Below are 14,806 nucleotides of genomic sequence, written 5' to 3'. Positions count from 1 at the left end.
ACGACTGCATTAGACCTTTTTTTTCCTTAGCGAGGAGTTCTTTTTTTCTTTGGCGAATACCTTTCTCTCTGTCTTAACATACTTGTATCTCTTATCCAAAATTGATCTGAGTCTCTATCCTTCAACTCCTGTGCTGTAGGCTTCGGCATCCCGATACATAGAATAGTAGAACGGGCCTCGGGTTAGCACACCCCGAGCGCGGGCTAACACTGTGGCGACAAACGAGGGGCAGACGACAAGCGCGTGCGGATACTTGGCCTCTTTTACTTTACCTATTGGCTTAATTCGATGATAGGTCTATCCTTTGTCATACTCAATTCGCTCTAAATCTGCTCTCTCCTCTGCCTGGTGACCCTTTTTTTCTCCTTCCCCAGACCACTACCCCGCAGACCCCGCCCAAACCACAATCGATTGCAATTGAATTATTGTAAACGCACACAAAATGCCTCAGGTTCGCCGTATTGCTCAGATCGTCCACCTCAAGCCATCTGCCGTGGTAGCATACAAGGAATGCCATGCCAATGTCTGGCCTGAAGTCTTGCAGCAGATCAAGGACTGTAACATCATAGACTGTATGGTCTCGACTTTCCAATTGACTTGAGAATGAAATGGCTAATTAGGAACTACTCCCTCCAACAGATTCCATTTTCTTCGACAATGAGCGCACTCTATTCGCTACCTTCAAATATGTTGGCACGGACTTTGATGGCGACATGGAGAAGATGCGGGCGAACCCTAAGGTTCGAGAGTGGTGGGCCATGACTGATGGCATGCAGGTATGACAGCCTTCGATCTTTTCTTATCACTGGAATACTAATACTTAATCTCAATAGGAGAGCCCTATCCCTGGCGCTATCGGTAGTGCCGAGGGTCCTGGTTGGTGGAAGGTGCTGGACGAGGTCTTCTACACCGAGTAAAGGCTTTTGATCAAGTGATGTCCAAACTGTATATAACAGCATGTAGGTATGGGAAAATTTCATGTTCACAGGACTATTTAAAGAACTGGTCAATCCTCTTCTGTCGATTGTCATATGAGGCGCTCCCTATGCCACCACGGGTACGGCGCAGGCCCACGAGATGTTCCTTATTATCAACAGCGATTATTTTCATAGACCATCCCTGCAGAAGAATATCTCCTGCAAGACTGCCAGATGGTGGTCCTTCAGTGTCTGTAATCGCGCCAGGTGCTACTCGCACTTCATGAGAGGTGAGATGTCGCTGTAGCGGTGATGACGACGGTGACTGCTTCATGCGAATCGATAATTCCATGAATCCTGTATTTGACCAACTTGGAGAGAGTAGAGCAGCCGGTCCGCCCTCCCGCGCGGCGATACCCGGCATCAGAGATATACTGATGGGGTCAAAGAGTTCCACGAGACAGTTCCATAGTACGCGAAGGATGATTCCATGCGCAACAATGGCAACTTTACGTTTGGCGGATGGATCATCGAATAGAAGCGGCAAGAAATGGCTATGAAGAAACGAGAGAGAACGTTGTCGCATCGAGACTGTGGTTTCTTTCTCGATGACTTCAGCAGATGTGATACTACTCAAACGACCAGGCGAGGCGCTCGCATTGGTAGACGGTGACTGCCAGTGTACACCCTCCAATGAACCAAAATCCCGCTCTCGAAGATCTGAAGTCAAAATGGGAGTCACTAGCCCGCCATCTTTCTTAGGAGGTTGCGGGCGACAGATGCCCTCTGCCGTGATGCGTGCTCGACTTAGATCGGATGCAAACACCGAATCAAAATGTATAGATTTGCTTGCAAATGTTTGAGCGAGAGATTCTATTTGTAGCATGCCGTGGTTTGTTAAGGCCGAGTCGGTCGTCCCGGCCCTAGGGTGTGGGTCAGCGTGGACGGACGAGGGCGACGGTGGCACACAGAGACGGCTTCTTACCAAGCTTGTGCGACATTGTGGACTGTCTCCCCATGCCGAATGAGATAAACTCTCATGGTTCAGACATGTGCAGCAGTATATCAAAATCCGACATGGTTGATATCAAAGAACCGAGATGGATCTATCATGGCTTCCGTCTTCGTTAGTCACGTGGCCGTGCACCTGCTCCCCCACCAGGCATAGTGCCGGCCATCGCCATGTGGGCATGTGGGGGAACACACACTACGATCCCCATCTACATTATATACTAAATCAAGGACACTGAGAAAGCGCTTGAGGGAACGATGAGATTGCATGGACATTTGGAGCAGTTAGAACTGTGAAGGAAAATTGCCTTGAATGAAACACCGAACTAATTGCTCCGAAGAAAAAACCTTGGAAAACCCTTAACCGTAACAAAAGTGGTATGTTGCCATGAAATCCCATCATCTACATCGCATTAAAGAAGAAACGCCGACTGGCAGAAGCCAATTCCCTCATTGTATTTTGGATAAAGGAACTTTTGTGAAGCTTTTGCAGCGAACCGAAGGACCCCAGTCAAGAAACAGCCGAGCGACGCGCTTAAGCAGCGAGCTGGCGGATCTTCTCCTGGACGCGAGCCTTGCGCTCGGCGTGGGTGAGCTTGGCGACCTTGTACTTCTTGGACTCGGCCTTCCACTCCTCCTTGGTCTTCTTGGAACCCTCATCCTCATCCTTCTTGAAGGGGTCCTCACGGATGGCCTTGTGGGCCTCCTGGTAGAGCTCCTCAAGGTCACCGGCATCGATCTCCTCCTCGATGTACTTGGCGAACTGGGACTTGTAGCGCTCCTCATCCTCATCGGCGAGGGTCTCCATGTACTCAGTGACGTGGCCACCGAAGATGTAGTTGCGGAGGGTGTCAGCATCGAGCTCCTCGGACTCGATGTCGTAACCGGGGAAGCGGCGCTCGGAGTGGGGGATGAAGATACCACCGTCGGAGGCACCCTTCATGGCAGCGAAGACACGGTTACCGGTGGAGGTGCGGACGAGACCAACATCAAGGAAGGCCTTGAAGGGGCGGCGCTCGCCGTCATCGGTCTCGACGGCCTCGGTGAGGGTGTACTCACCGTCAGCCTCCTCGACACCAGTGAACTGCTCAGCCAGACCGAGCTTGGCGAGGGTGCGGCGGGCAAGGAGCAGACCGGTGGCGTAGGCAGCGGACCAGTTGGTGAGACCCTGGGTGATGCCGTAGCGCTTCAGCTCGTGGGCGTAGGCAGAGGCGAAGACCTTGTCGCCGGAGATCTCAGAGTAGACGATCTGGGTGACGATGTCGCGGTTGGTGAAGCGAACGACCATGCGGTACTTGGGCGCATTGTACTTGTTCTTGGCCTGGGTGATCAGGCGCTTGCGAGCGTAGTAGTCGGTCTTACCCTCGCGACGGCGGCGGTACTTAGTCTGGTAGCGACTATGGGAGAAAGCGGGGTCAGTAAAAAATATTCTAGAGATATTAAAAATCTCAAAGTGACAGAATTGGCTTACCTGAAGTACGCATCGTTCTTGACAAGCTTGGTGAAAGGCTGTACAAGAAGATATCGCGAGTCAGCAATTTGCGCTTCAGAATTTCGTCCGAAGCATCTTGCAGGGACCCGGCTCCGAACGAGCGGAGGGAGAAAGGCGTGGGAGCAGAATGTTGATAAATTCAACCATCTGCTATCGCAGACACACTCACCATGTTGACGGTTGTCGGAGCTGAAGCCTGGTGGTCGACGGATGGAAGAGAGGAGGAGGGGAGAAATTTTGGCGGTGACTTTGTGGGGAGTTTCGCTTAGCGGGCTGCATCCCGCAACCAAAAGTGCGGTTGGCGACGACAGACTTTTGGGGTGGGCGACGAGTGGCCAAACTTACAGTACCGTAAAAGGCTTGTAATAACGGGAGGATTGGCCAGCACTTCGAAAATTACAGTACCCAGTCTTCTACAACTTTCATATCTATGGGAATAATGCCAACAGAATAATGTAATTTTTGGGGATTTGGTATGACTGATATACAACAGTATGATAGTTACCCGTAAATTACTGATAAGATAGAAGAACAGCAATGGCATAAAGCGTAAAAGTTGACACAGGGGAATCACTCGCACTCTATACATACTACCATCTCTATACTATGCTATCTTGCCTCACAGGCGGGCTTTATCCTCGCTCTCGAGCAAGGATAGGCCAGTGATCTTCTCGAGTTCCTTGACAGCATCTTCAATCCTGCCCAGGGTGACCTTGACAGTACGCATACCAGCCTTCTTGGCACCCTTCAAGTTCTCTCCAATGTCATCGAAGAAGACAATATCCGAAGGCTGAACCTCGGGCAGTCCGCGCTGCTTAGCCAAAGCCTTCATTTCTTGGATAGCCACCTGGTAGATTTTGGGGTCTGGCTTGCGAAGCCCGGTATGTGCGGATGAGATGAAGAAATCAAACTGCGATCGTACTCCAGATACGTCGCTGTTGTATGCATGACCATCGGGGAACTTCACGGTGTTCGACAGAGCCCCCATCAGATATTGCCCCGATGCTTTCAACTTCTGGAGTGCCGGAAACATGTATGGGTCTGGGTTGCGGGATACCCTCATCATCTCCCAGAAGAGCCACTCTGCATCCACTTTTGGCAGTGGGGGGACGGGGCCGGGGGTCTGGCCCTTTTTCTTCGCTAGTTGCTCATGGAATTGCTTCCATAGCTCAGGGTTCTTCAGATCATTGTTAAATCCCGCAAAGAAGTCCGCATCCATTGGGATATGACCACGCTCGAGCTTATGCCAGCTGCCGTTGGGGGATGTGCGGGAGATGCTGAAGTTAACCCAGCCTGGTGGGATGTTCTGTGCAATCTCATAGTCTAGGATTGCCTGGAATGGAGAAACAACCTGCGAGGGTGGTCAGCGAAACACTCATGGTTAGAATAAAGCAACTCGGCGTAATCTTACGCAAACTCCACCAATGTCGAAGAGAAGGCCTACTGGCCGCTTAGTCTCTGCCATTATATGGTCGATGTATCAGCAGGTGACGAGACGTGACCTTTTGCAATGTATAGGGTAACCTGGAAGATGGTTGTATCGAGCGCGTCTATTATCAGATTACTGCGGAGGAATCCAGGCCCTTTAAAAGCGACCCTGGATTGCCGAGGTACTGGGCGGTTTGAGACCGAGGGAGTGGTTCTCGCCAGCTTCGATACGAGCCTTTTTCAACAACCACTCGATAGACTATTATCATATACCAATAGTGATATTCGGCGTGTTTATTCATCATATATGCCACGACGGTTTCCCATGATCGAAAGTGCAAACCGTTAATTCATTCGATTCTCCTCCAGCATGCAGACCGTGGGGTACCGCACGTGACCCGTTATCGATAAGATTGCAAGTGGACGCGTCCCAAGAGGAGAGAAGCACGCCGCTCCTCACTATCAAATACAAAGAATGCGGTTTCATTCAACAACGTCGAAGCAATGGACTCGGCTCAAAACATATCAGAATTAAAGTCATCATTTATCCGCGGTCAAGTTCGCATCCTCTCCGAGAGTCTCGAGCCACCCGAGGACTGGAAGAACTATGCAGTGGAGACGGACGAGGGCGATCTGCCTGAGAAGGTGATTGGGGATGTATTGCACAAAAGTAGAATTCTCTCTCGGTGCTCAGGAAATGGCCTACTTGCGAGCCTCTTCTATGGACAACTCTTTGGGCTTAGAGGCTAACCCATTACTAGTCAACATGGCAGCCAAACAACACAACCGCGTCGTCTACTCGTCGCAGGCAATTCACCATATCGCTCATCAGATTGCCAGTCTCTATTGGACTTCGGTCAATGAAGAAATACAAGACCGAGCTTCTTTTGCCAATGGGGTGGAGAAAACAGCTGACTTGTCGCGACATATGTGAGCCGCCCATTAGCCCCTCCGGTTTTCTCTCCGTTCGCACAAGATCCCTGCTGACTCTCTTCAGGAATATCACGAAATTACCATTGGATATCGAATCACAGAGTGCGAGTGATGATTCAAATAGCAGGTTAGCCTACAATCTGCCCGAGCTTTCCTCGATTACAGTTCCGCCTGCCTAACTCCCGTTGTATAGATACCAACAGCTCCGAGAACAACTCGTTACGCTGGACGAGCAGCGTCAGCAACGTCAACGAAGACTCGACCAATTACAGCACTTGCAGCGCCTGCTCGGACCTTTCAAGGATCCCCAGAAGGACATCCAGCCGAATCTTGTCACTCGAGATGGAGAGCTGGTCCAAGAATTGGAAAAGATGCGAATGCTGGCCGCGCGGGTTGGTGGACGAATCTCTCAGCAGAAGCAGGGCCATCTCAGTACCCAGGAGAGCAAGGAATATTTACTACCAGGGTCTGGCCCAAGACTAGGGGCCCTACTCGATACGGAGTCATGACTTTTAACGACCTCACAAATCTACATGGAACATCCACAACGAATTTGAAACCCGCCCTGGTCCATGACATGGGTGACGGAAAGATCTCGCACTGCAGCACCGTAAGAAACTTGCAAGTCAGTCGTAGCAATTCCCGGTAGCCTTTTTTTCCTTCTCAGTTGCTTGATCTACTGGTATTCCTCGTGTACATGCAGATCCCGAGAGGGCGCTAGGCAACCAGCCCACCCGAACTATATAGATCACCATCTGGGCCCAGACCAGATGATCGGTGCAAAGGACAGCAGGCGCCTAGTGACCAACTCGAAAGACAGACAATGACAATCGCAGCAAGAACCGCCCGTGGTTAATGAATTCTAATTGTAGTAGGTACGCTTACAAATTATTTGAAAAGAAAGCGAGAGTTTACCGGTTCCTTGCAAGTTTCCAAGTTGCAGCTTCGTTCTCCATTCTCTCCGTCATCCATTACACCTACATCTGTCAGTCTCGGAACGGTTCGGTTTACTCAGGAGAACGATTCTGAGCTTATCCCTGAGAGAGTTCTCCATACATTCACCAGCCTTCATGCATCAATGAACGCTCTTGATCGGATGAAACGATTGGTTGGGTTGGAAGGGGGAAGTAGTCGACAACAGACTCCAGTGGCTTTGGGGACTTCCAGCGAGAACGGGCCTCCAGCGGTGAAGATTACTAACCCGATCGGGAATGGCGCTAACTCCCTGGAACAACGCCAGCTCGTCGAGGAGACACCACTTGCGTTGGATCTCGCCCTGACAACCTTTGATTCTGACTTTAATCCATCTGAGTACCGAGAGCATTGCGATCGTCCCCTTCACTCCTCTTCTCAACCCAACCAGCCCCTCTACCAGCCTCTTCTCGACGATCCCCCTGCGATTGGCCACGACGCCGACCCTCTCTCCCTCTCTGACTCGTGCGCCGCCATCATCGAGGGCGCCGGCTCTTCCTCCTCTTCCAAGGCACCTTATACACGTGGGCACCGCCGTCGTTCCACCCACGTTACTCGCCGTGACCTTGAGAAGTTTCAAAAGGAGGTCCTGGGCGTTGACAACCGCCCCGCCTGGTACGACGAGGAAAACGGCTCCTCGCTCCCCATCAACCCTTACGATCCCCAGCTTACGGAATTGAATCTCGCTTTTGAACGAGCCGATATGTCCATGAACAGCGGTGCCGGTGGAATGGCTGGCGGAAATAATCCAGGACCCAACATGTATTCCAATTACGCGGAGAATTCACCAACTCCCAACATGGGTAGCATGCAACGACAATCACCCAACCCTGCATATCCTCACCCTGCTCCACAAGTTAATGGTGCTAGTGCTGGTGCTGGTGGGATGGGTGCTGCGATGAATGCCAGCATGTCGATGAATGCGGGGCATCAGATGGATTTGCATCATCTTTATGAGATGGTCATGGAGCTGAGTGAGGTGCTGAAAAATAACCGAGAGGTTACAAAGAGTATTGTCACAAGTGCTGAAGAGATTATGGTTGGTTTTGCTAAGACGATCAGGTGATGGGAGAATTGAGCTAACGGATTAATGCAGAAACATGGAAATTCCGAGGATGCAAGCGCCGTTATGCGGCAGGTCAACGGCGAGATCTCCGGTATGTCTTCAAGGTTCATATCATTTGTCTCAAGCCCATGCAACTGACACTAGTTCAATAGCTGCCCGTATTTCAGAGCTCGAGCGTGCCCTTGCCAAGGAGAAGCGACTAGTCGAAGATCTAAGACGTGAACAAGTGGAAAACACCAAATTGATCAGTGACTACGAAGCCAACGTAGGCACAATGGTGGAACAAATCCGCAATTACTGCCAAAACAACAACATGCATTTCCTCTACCAAAAATCACATTACAATAACCTCCTACAAGCAGAGCGAGATGCACACCTCGAGAGCCGTCTCGACCGGGATTACTGGCACACACAAACAATGAAATGCGCACAAATGATTCGCAATGCACATCAAATCAGGTCAACTGAAGAGGAGCTCCCTGTCCGCATCATATCTGGTCTACAAAATGAAGTCCGGGCCTACCGCAACGCCTTGGGGATGGAGCCTGAGAAACCAGAAGAGGAATATGGTTGGGAAATTCTCAAGGATGTTTCCAGTCTGGAATGAAATGGAACTACAGCGCCGGATACTTAGACTCAGTTGGATGATGGACGCCGTCATGACCTGTATTATTACCTTGTTTCTGTTGCATAGTTCCCGCTGGCGGGTTGGACTTTGGATGCCGTGATGATCGCTCTTTTTTTTCTTCGCTTCCCTTTCTCTGGCTCTAAGCTGCCATAATTAGGGTTGGCTTTTGTCTATACAATAAATAGCTAAGTGTCCCAGCAGGATACTTAGATTTGAATCATTGATAGACCTTTTTCTGCAAGTGTTATCCTTGAATAGGCATGAAGCACATAGGCAAGATGATTAGCAATATTTCCTTCGAGATAAGTACACATCTTCCTTGAACTTTGCATTGTCATAGAGGCTCGCCCAGGCTTGATAGAATCCGCAAATACTATCATTAGAAATTCACAAAGAAGACTGAAAATGACAGAAAAAAAACCTAAGCCATGAGATCTGGCGAGGACTGCTGAACCAACCAAATAAGTCACATATGTACAAGACCCATTTGATGGCTATTAAAAGCAAACTGGTAGCAGCGAGCATGAAAAAATAGTAATAGTAATAATGATGATGATGATGATGATAATGCCAAGGATAAAGTAAGGTGATATTCGAACATGGACAGGCAATATGTGCAACAGGAACGCTTTCAAAGAGTAAGAGACAGTGTGGAGGACATATGAACGACCATGAATTATGCGTATTGATAAGAGCTGGGGGCGTTTGAGATGTGGAATTAAGGAGGTGTGAGAGACTTGCTCTCAGAGCTCTGCTGAGTATCGTTACTGGGGGTCTTCTTGGACTCCCCGTTGCTGGCGCTAGGCATAGATGCAGCCAGGCGCAAACCACTGTTAATCTGTGCCGCAATCTGGGATTGCTTGAAGCGCTCAAAGCCCTCGACGTCCTGCCGTTGAGCATCCCAGAGCTCTTCGACGGTTGAACCGAGCTTTTCGAAAGCCTCTTCGGCTTCGGCGCTGTCGAATGGTGACTGGGATTGTTGTTCGTGCAGACGTTCCAGTTTTTCTCGTAGAGCGACGAGATGCGCAGCATTGTCATCGTCCGGGTCGCCTTGGCTAAGTGGCGGGTTGAGGAAGTCACGACGGAGGTTCTGGCCTAGTCGGTGAACATGGCCTTCTTCTGATGTCATGGCACGAGCATGGAGCGAGGTTATGGAGCTGGTTCGGGAGAGATGAATGGCGTAGTGGTCAGTTTCTTCGTCATCGATGGCGTTCTCGTTATCAATGGCACTTCCATTCAAGTTGCCGACCATGCTTGGTCCGGTTGCATCCTCTCCAGAGTGCTGTGAGGTGTTGTCGGGGGCGATTGATGCAGGAGCAGGCTGAGGGACGATACGAGTCTCGGGGTACTCGTCTTCGAAGCGTTGAATCATCCTATGGAGAGTAAAGTCCAAGAATTGCAGACGCCCTGTAAGGAGAAGATGTTAGAGAAAGTTGCAATACTGTGTGCTGCGGGGTACTCACTATAGTTTGCATCATTGCCAGCTCGGTCCTCGCGGATAAGGGCTGTCTGAATACGAGCCCGAATGTTTCGTGCCGATTCCAACAGGTTCTTCGACATATCACGAGGCCGCTTTGCAACGACGCCTCGAGACTTGCGGCGTCTAGGAGTCGTGGTGCCACTAGGGGGAGCTGACTGGTCTGCAAGAGCATCGCTACCATCTTGGTTCAAATTGCCAAGGCAGACACCTAGCGCCTTAACGACACCAGTACCGCCAATGACATAGTCCTCGTCCGGAGCTGCATCATCTTCCTCGTCACAAGGCTCTTCAGGGCCGTTTGAATGACCGACGATATGTTGCAAGATATCAGGCACAGGAACATCCCTAGAGGATGAGGTGGTAATCGATTCAGAAAGTTCTTCTGCGATTGCACCGCCCTCGAGATTTCGAAGAGAGTATGCCACAATCTGAGACGCCAGAGCCTTGACAACTTCATTGGTCTCTGCGGTGGGAATTTCAATATCCACTGCGATGATCGTTCTCGAAACGCGGACAGCAGCCATCATAGAAGCATAGACTGCACATGCCTCCTCTTGAGCAGCAGCATCCGTACTGGAAGCCATAGCTGCAATCTGGGGATTCTCCAGAATATTGAGATGGCAGAGGCTGGGACATTCTGGGAGAACTTCGGCCAGACCGATTACATGATCCGGTGAAAGATCAACGTCTGCCAGATGGATGCGCTTGAGGGAAGGCATCTTCGGCAGGAATCGTCGGAACGCTCCAAGGGAGCTCGGTTGCGATGAAAACAGTGCGAGATTATGAGAAACATCCATGAAGCGAAGATTGTGAAGTCTGGTGAGAGCTTGGAGCAACGGGCAGATCACAGCTGGTGTCAAGGAACAATCGGCAAGGCTGAGTGCGAAGAGAGGCAGCTCGGGCTCAATGGCAGCGATGATGAGATCGAGGTCGTCCTTGATGAGATTTCCACCCAAGTCCAATCCTTCACAATAGCCATCTTTGAGGTACTCAATCACATGTTCGAGGCCTTCTCGAGTAATACCATTGTTCGCAAGACCCAGTCTTCGCAACTTCATTTTGGTGGCGGCAACACAGATCTTCTTCACTTGATCCATTGACGGCATGCACTCACTAAGCAACAATTCTTCAAGATGCTCACCACCAAAGCGTTCTCCCAGCGCGTCGGCAAAGATAGTGCAGACATCGACACAGGGCGCCTGAGGCTGCCCTGTAGAGCCGGTAGAGCTATCAGACGATGATCGGGGCTTGGGGAAAGGAACACCGGACAGGTCAATGGCCTTTAAGGATTTGGACAAATGGATGAACAGACTGATGTGGCGCCATCCTTCACGCCCAATCTTTGGGTTATTCTTGAGCGAGAGCTTTTCCACAACGCCCCATCGCACGTCTTTAACGACAGGCGAGTCTGGCTTCCGGGCCCGTCTCCGCCGGTATCGCATCTGTTCAACCGTCTTGGTAGAAAGAAGCCCGGAGAGGATGGCTCGCACAGAGTCATCAGTTAGGGCACAATTCTCCAGAATAAGCTTGCGCACGGGCACAACTGCGAGCCAATCGCTGAAGGTTGCAATATCTTGTGCAGTCATCGGAAAGTTACTCAGATCCAATGCCGCGACAGTACCCGGAGACTCGGCCAGTGTTGAGGAAGGAGACGAAATTTCATCAACAATCCTCTTGAGAACTGGGGTTTCACGTAGTTGACAGCAGCGGCGGTAAATGCGCACAGGATCTGTGGTAGGGTGACTCTGAGTTTTCGAACGAGAAACACCAGCCGCTGGGGTCCGACTCTCGTCCTCGTCATTCTCGCCATCGAGCTGCAACGGGATCGAACCATTGGCAACAGCCTGCCTGCGCTTACGTTCCTTGCGTTCTCTTCTTTCTTCCTCCGAGCGCTTCTTCTTCTCTTGCTTACGTGTCGGGTCCTTGGTTTCACCATTGGGCTTTGCATCGGCTGAAGCTTTCGGGGTAGTCACCTCGGTTGCAGGAGTTGTAGACTGAGCATCCACGGAAGCATTCTCCTTAGGGATTGGCGGGAGTGGTGCTTCCTTTTCAGTCACGGCAGGTTGAGGTGTCTTCGACGCTCCAGTCTCCTCTTTACTCTTTTCCTTGACATCAGCCTTTTTCGACTTTTGGCGATTGGACTCGGGTAGAGGCTGTCGCAGTTGGTTCGTCGGAGGCGCATCCTCATCAGAATCTCGATGTGAAATGCCTGCAATCTCCACATCGACACAGAATGCCACCCGGTTCAACTTTGCTTGGTTTAATTCCGTAATTTTGCACCGGTCTCGACTTTCATCAAGGTTCATCACCCGTCGCGGACAAATCACACCATTGGGAGGTAGCTTGGGGAGGCCTCCAGAGCTTGATGAAAACTTGCGCAACGCATTATGGATGAAGGAGGGTCCCTTTGGCGAAGTAGAGCTAGATAGACTGGGGTCATCTTTCTTCTCTTCTTCGCGGTCCTTGGGTGAATAGGCTGCGCCAAAGGGGTTGTGGGCATCAAGGGGAGAAGTTGCCTTGGGACTTGCAGGACTTCCCTTCAGACTAGACTGTGACGGAGGTGTTGACCCAGAGGAAAATTTCGAGCTCAGACTAGATATCCACGAATTTCGCCGCCCGCCGACAGGCTTTGGGCTACTCTTTTGTACTGCCGGGGTCGGGGTCGATGGCGGCTGCTTCGGTGGCTCTGCAGTCTTCTCGGCTGTCTCTCGTTTCTCTTCTACTTTTCCAGCATTGTTTTGAGGTTCGCGCTTGGGTTGCAGTTTATCCGAAGGTGGGACAGCCGGACTACTATTCGAACGAGATCTTCGGTGAGAGTTTGGGGTGGAGGTCGTCGAGCCTTTATCAGTCGAGGACTTGTCGCTTATAGTCGACGAAACTGACTTCGTTCGTGAAAGATGATCTAGAAAGAGCAAGTCAGTTGTTGCCCAACTGCCGACGAGAGGGGGACCGGATTCCGCGCCCGGGGATGTACCCGCGGGCCGCCAGCACACTGAGCGGAGCGGGAGTTGCGACTTGCCTTTTTGCGAATGATGGAGCCAGCTCACATCCACAGTCTGAACACCCTCCATGTTTTTTGAGGTTTGTTTCGGTCACGTTTCGAGTTTGCGAATGCCAGGGGCTGGCTACGAAGGTTGTGTCCGGGATAACCAGTTGTGCGACTGTGTGGCGCGGAATCGAGGTCGAATGACAGGATAGGTCTAGATCGAATGACGCATAGTTGGCTGATCCCCCGCTTTGCACGTATGACTATGCTATAAGTCTAGGATTCGAGCCGAGCAATGCTCCGGTTGGTGACCGTCCAGGATAGCCGATTCTGTTGATCAAAAATCCGGGGTTTTGCGACCGAGCAGAACTTCCGGAGTAGACAGGTGTGTTTGTGGGGCATACACCGTTTACAGGCGACCGTGGGGCAGTCTCACCATCAAGGGATGAGAGACAGAATTCATATTGTGAGAGAGGGAATAGAGGGAATAAAAGACTCGGTTGATCAGGTCGGAAGAAAAGAAAGCAAGACGAGAATCCCGAAGAGGCGCTGGAAGCGACCGGATGTGGGAGAGGAAAGATTAAGCATCGACGAAGGTGACATAATCCCCCCCCCCTCAGCTCAACTCAAAAAGCGGCTCCACTCCGGCACGTGAGGTGGTACATTCCCTGGATACTCCGGTTTTAGTTCTTACATTACTTAGCAATTATTTCCTCCCTTCTATCATCTTCTACTTGGACCATTTACCCCTTCTGTGCTTACTGTAAGCCCTATAATTGGGGAGAGTTCGGGCGAACCACTAGCAGTATCAATAATTATTCTCGGGTCTCTGATGTGGAGGACGTTACGGGGGGAATGATTGGAACTCCGGGTGGCGGGAACCAGGTCACTGGGACCTGCAAAAATATGGGCGCCCAGTCGTGGTGCAATTCCATTTGTAGAGGAGTGTGGATTTGCAATGGGCTAGGTGCTACTACTGCAGTTAGCTCGTCTCAATACTGATTAGTTGGTTAAGGCGAGCGAGCCCTCCAAAAAGTCTATAGCCCTGTTCCTTCCTCTCGCGGGAGTAGTAAGTACAGCATAGCCAAATTTCCCTAGTCCCTGAAACGGGACCCTCCTGAATAGGACCCGCCGCACTAGAGCTCTGGGGGCAAGTTTACAGGATTCAGCTTCTCTAGTTGCGGCCGAGAGTACGGAGTACTCATTATTCTCACTGTATATTGCGCCACAAGATACGTAGATCTTCAGCTGTGCTCACAGGAATGATAACTTACCCACTCATCATTACTCTACGAGTCCACAGACTCCATACTCGCAGATCTCGCCTTAGTACAGTGCTGTCCCAATTACCTCCAGTTTCCGACCGGGCACCTTGATGATGACATAATATTCGGACCGGCAAAATATTTCTTTATTTTCTGCATCACGCCTTGATATTGGGGATTTTTTGAATTCATAAGTATAATCTTATTTACATCTAGCACAAGGTTTGATCCAGAAGATCACTTTAATTTAGATTCTTAACGCTATATAGACTAGCAATGTTCTTGCTAAGAGCGGAAGACTAGGCAGTAGAGCGAGGGTGGACGAAGACTAAGGTTATGGAACACTACTACTATATAGCGCGGGCTTTACGAGACTATCTTTAATCATTTGAGGTCGTGTTTTACGCGATATACTAGTATTATCCATAAATATCGTATCCTGGCTTTAGAGTATGAATTTGAGCCTTCCGCAACCCTTCCAATAACTCTTGTAGATTAATTTATGTCAAGAAGAAATCGGTGAAATCCAGGCAGAGACAGAGAGAATTGATTAGAACTAATCTTCCGATCTCTCTAGAGGGCAGAAAAGATGAGTAGTACTTTATCCATGTGAGAGAAACCGGACATC

At 50.4% G+C, this 14,806-nt stretch overlaps 7 protein-coding genes across 7 annotated transcripts; 3 read left to right on the top strand and 4 right to left on the bottom strand.

The window, feature by feature from the left end:
* Positions 1–442: 442 nt before the first annotated feature.
* On the top strand, positions 443–917 carry N7496_011533 (L-rhamnose mutarotase; the record flags this gene model as incomplete). Its single annotated transcript, XM_056704446.1, has 3 exons — positions 443–572; positions 640–776; positions 834–917. 3 exons carry the CDS (start codon positions 443–445, stop codon positions 915–917), a joined length of 351 nt encoding a protein of 116 aa, XP_056550406.1.
* Positions 918–990: 73 nt separating this feature from the next.
* On the bottom strand, positions 991–1,958 carry N7496_011532 (phosphoglycerate mutase; the record flags this gene model as incomplete). Its single annotated transcript, XM_056704445.1, has 2 exons — positions 991–1,840; positions 1,903–1,958. 2 exons carry the CDS (start codon positions 1,956–1,958, stop codon positions 991–993), a joined length of 906 nt encoding a protein of 301 aa, XP_056550405.1.
* A 505-nt stretch (positions 1,959–2,463) lies between these two features.
* N7496_011531 (60S ribosomal protein uL18) lies at positions 2,464–3,592 on the bottom strand (the record flags this gene model as incomplete). Its single annotated transcript, XM_056704444.1, has 3 exons — positions 2,464–3,325; positions 3,400–3,437; positions 3,590–3,592. The coding sequence occupies 3 exons, from the start codon at positions 3,590–3,592 to the stop codon at positions 2,464–2,466; spliced, it is 903 nt and encodes a 300-aa protein (XP_056550404.1).
* Positions 3,593–4,039: 447 nt separating this feature from the next.
* N7496_011530 (HAD family hydrolase) lies at positions 4,040–4,885 on the bottom strand (the record flags this gene model as incomplete). The annotated part of the gene is made up of 2 exons (XM_056704443.1): positions 4,040–4,771; positions 4,832–4,885. The coding sequence occupies 2 exons, from the start codon at positions 4,883–4,885 to the stop codon at positions 4,040–4,042; spliced, it is 786 nt and encodes a 261-aa protein (XP_056550403.1).
* A 467-nt stretch (positions 4,886–5,352) lies between these two features.
* N7496_011529 (kinetochore subunit FTA4 family protein) lies at positions 5,353–6,290 on the top strand (the record flags this gene model as incomplete). Its single annotated transcript, XM_056704442.1, has 4 exons — positions 5,353–5,493; positions 5,543–5,778; positions 5,846–5,908; positions 5,975–6,290. The coding sequence occupies 4 exons, from the start codon at positions 5,353–5,355 to the stop codon at positions 6,288–6,290; spliced, it is 756 nt and encodes a 251-aa protein (XP_056550402.1).
* A 569-nt stretch (positions 6,291–6,859) lies between these two features.
* Positions 6,860–8,426, top strand: N7496_011528 (uncharacterized protein; the record flags this gene model as incomplete). The annotated part of the gene is made up of 3 exons (XM_056704441.1): positions 6,860–7,792; positions 7,850–7,910; positions 7,972–8,426. The coding sequence occupies 3 exons, from the start codon at positions 6,860–6,862 to the stop codon at positions 8,424–8,426; spliced, it is 1,449 nt and encodes a 482-aa protein (XP_056550401.1).
* A 739-nt stretch (positions 8,427–9,165) lies between these two features.
* Positions 9,166–12,998, bottom strand: N7496_011527 (putative cell wall biogenesis protein Mhp1; the record flags this gene model as incomplete). The annotated part of the gene is made up of 2 exons (XM_056704440.1): positions 9,166–9,854; positions 9,911–12,998. 2 exons carry the CDS (start codon positions 12,996–12,998, stop codon positions 9,166–9,168), a joined length of 3,777 nt encoding a protein of 1,258 aa, XP_056550400.1.
* Positions 12,999–14,806: the final 1,808 nt, after the last annotated feature.

This window comes from Penicillium cataractarum (genome assembly GCF_028827025.1).
Source record: "Penicillium cataractarum strain IBT 29864 chromosome Unknown utg000009l, whole genome shotgun sequence".
In the NCBI taxonomy this organism is placed as follows: domain Eukaryota; kingdom Fungi; phylum Ascomycota; class Eurotiomycetes; order Eurotiales; family Aspergillaceae; genus Penicillium; species Penicillium cataractarum.
This window is presented reverse-complemented; position numbering and strand designations above follow the sequence as displayed.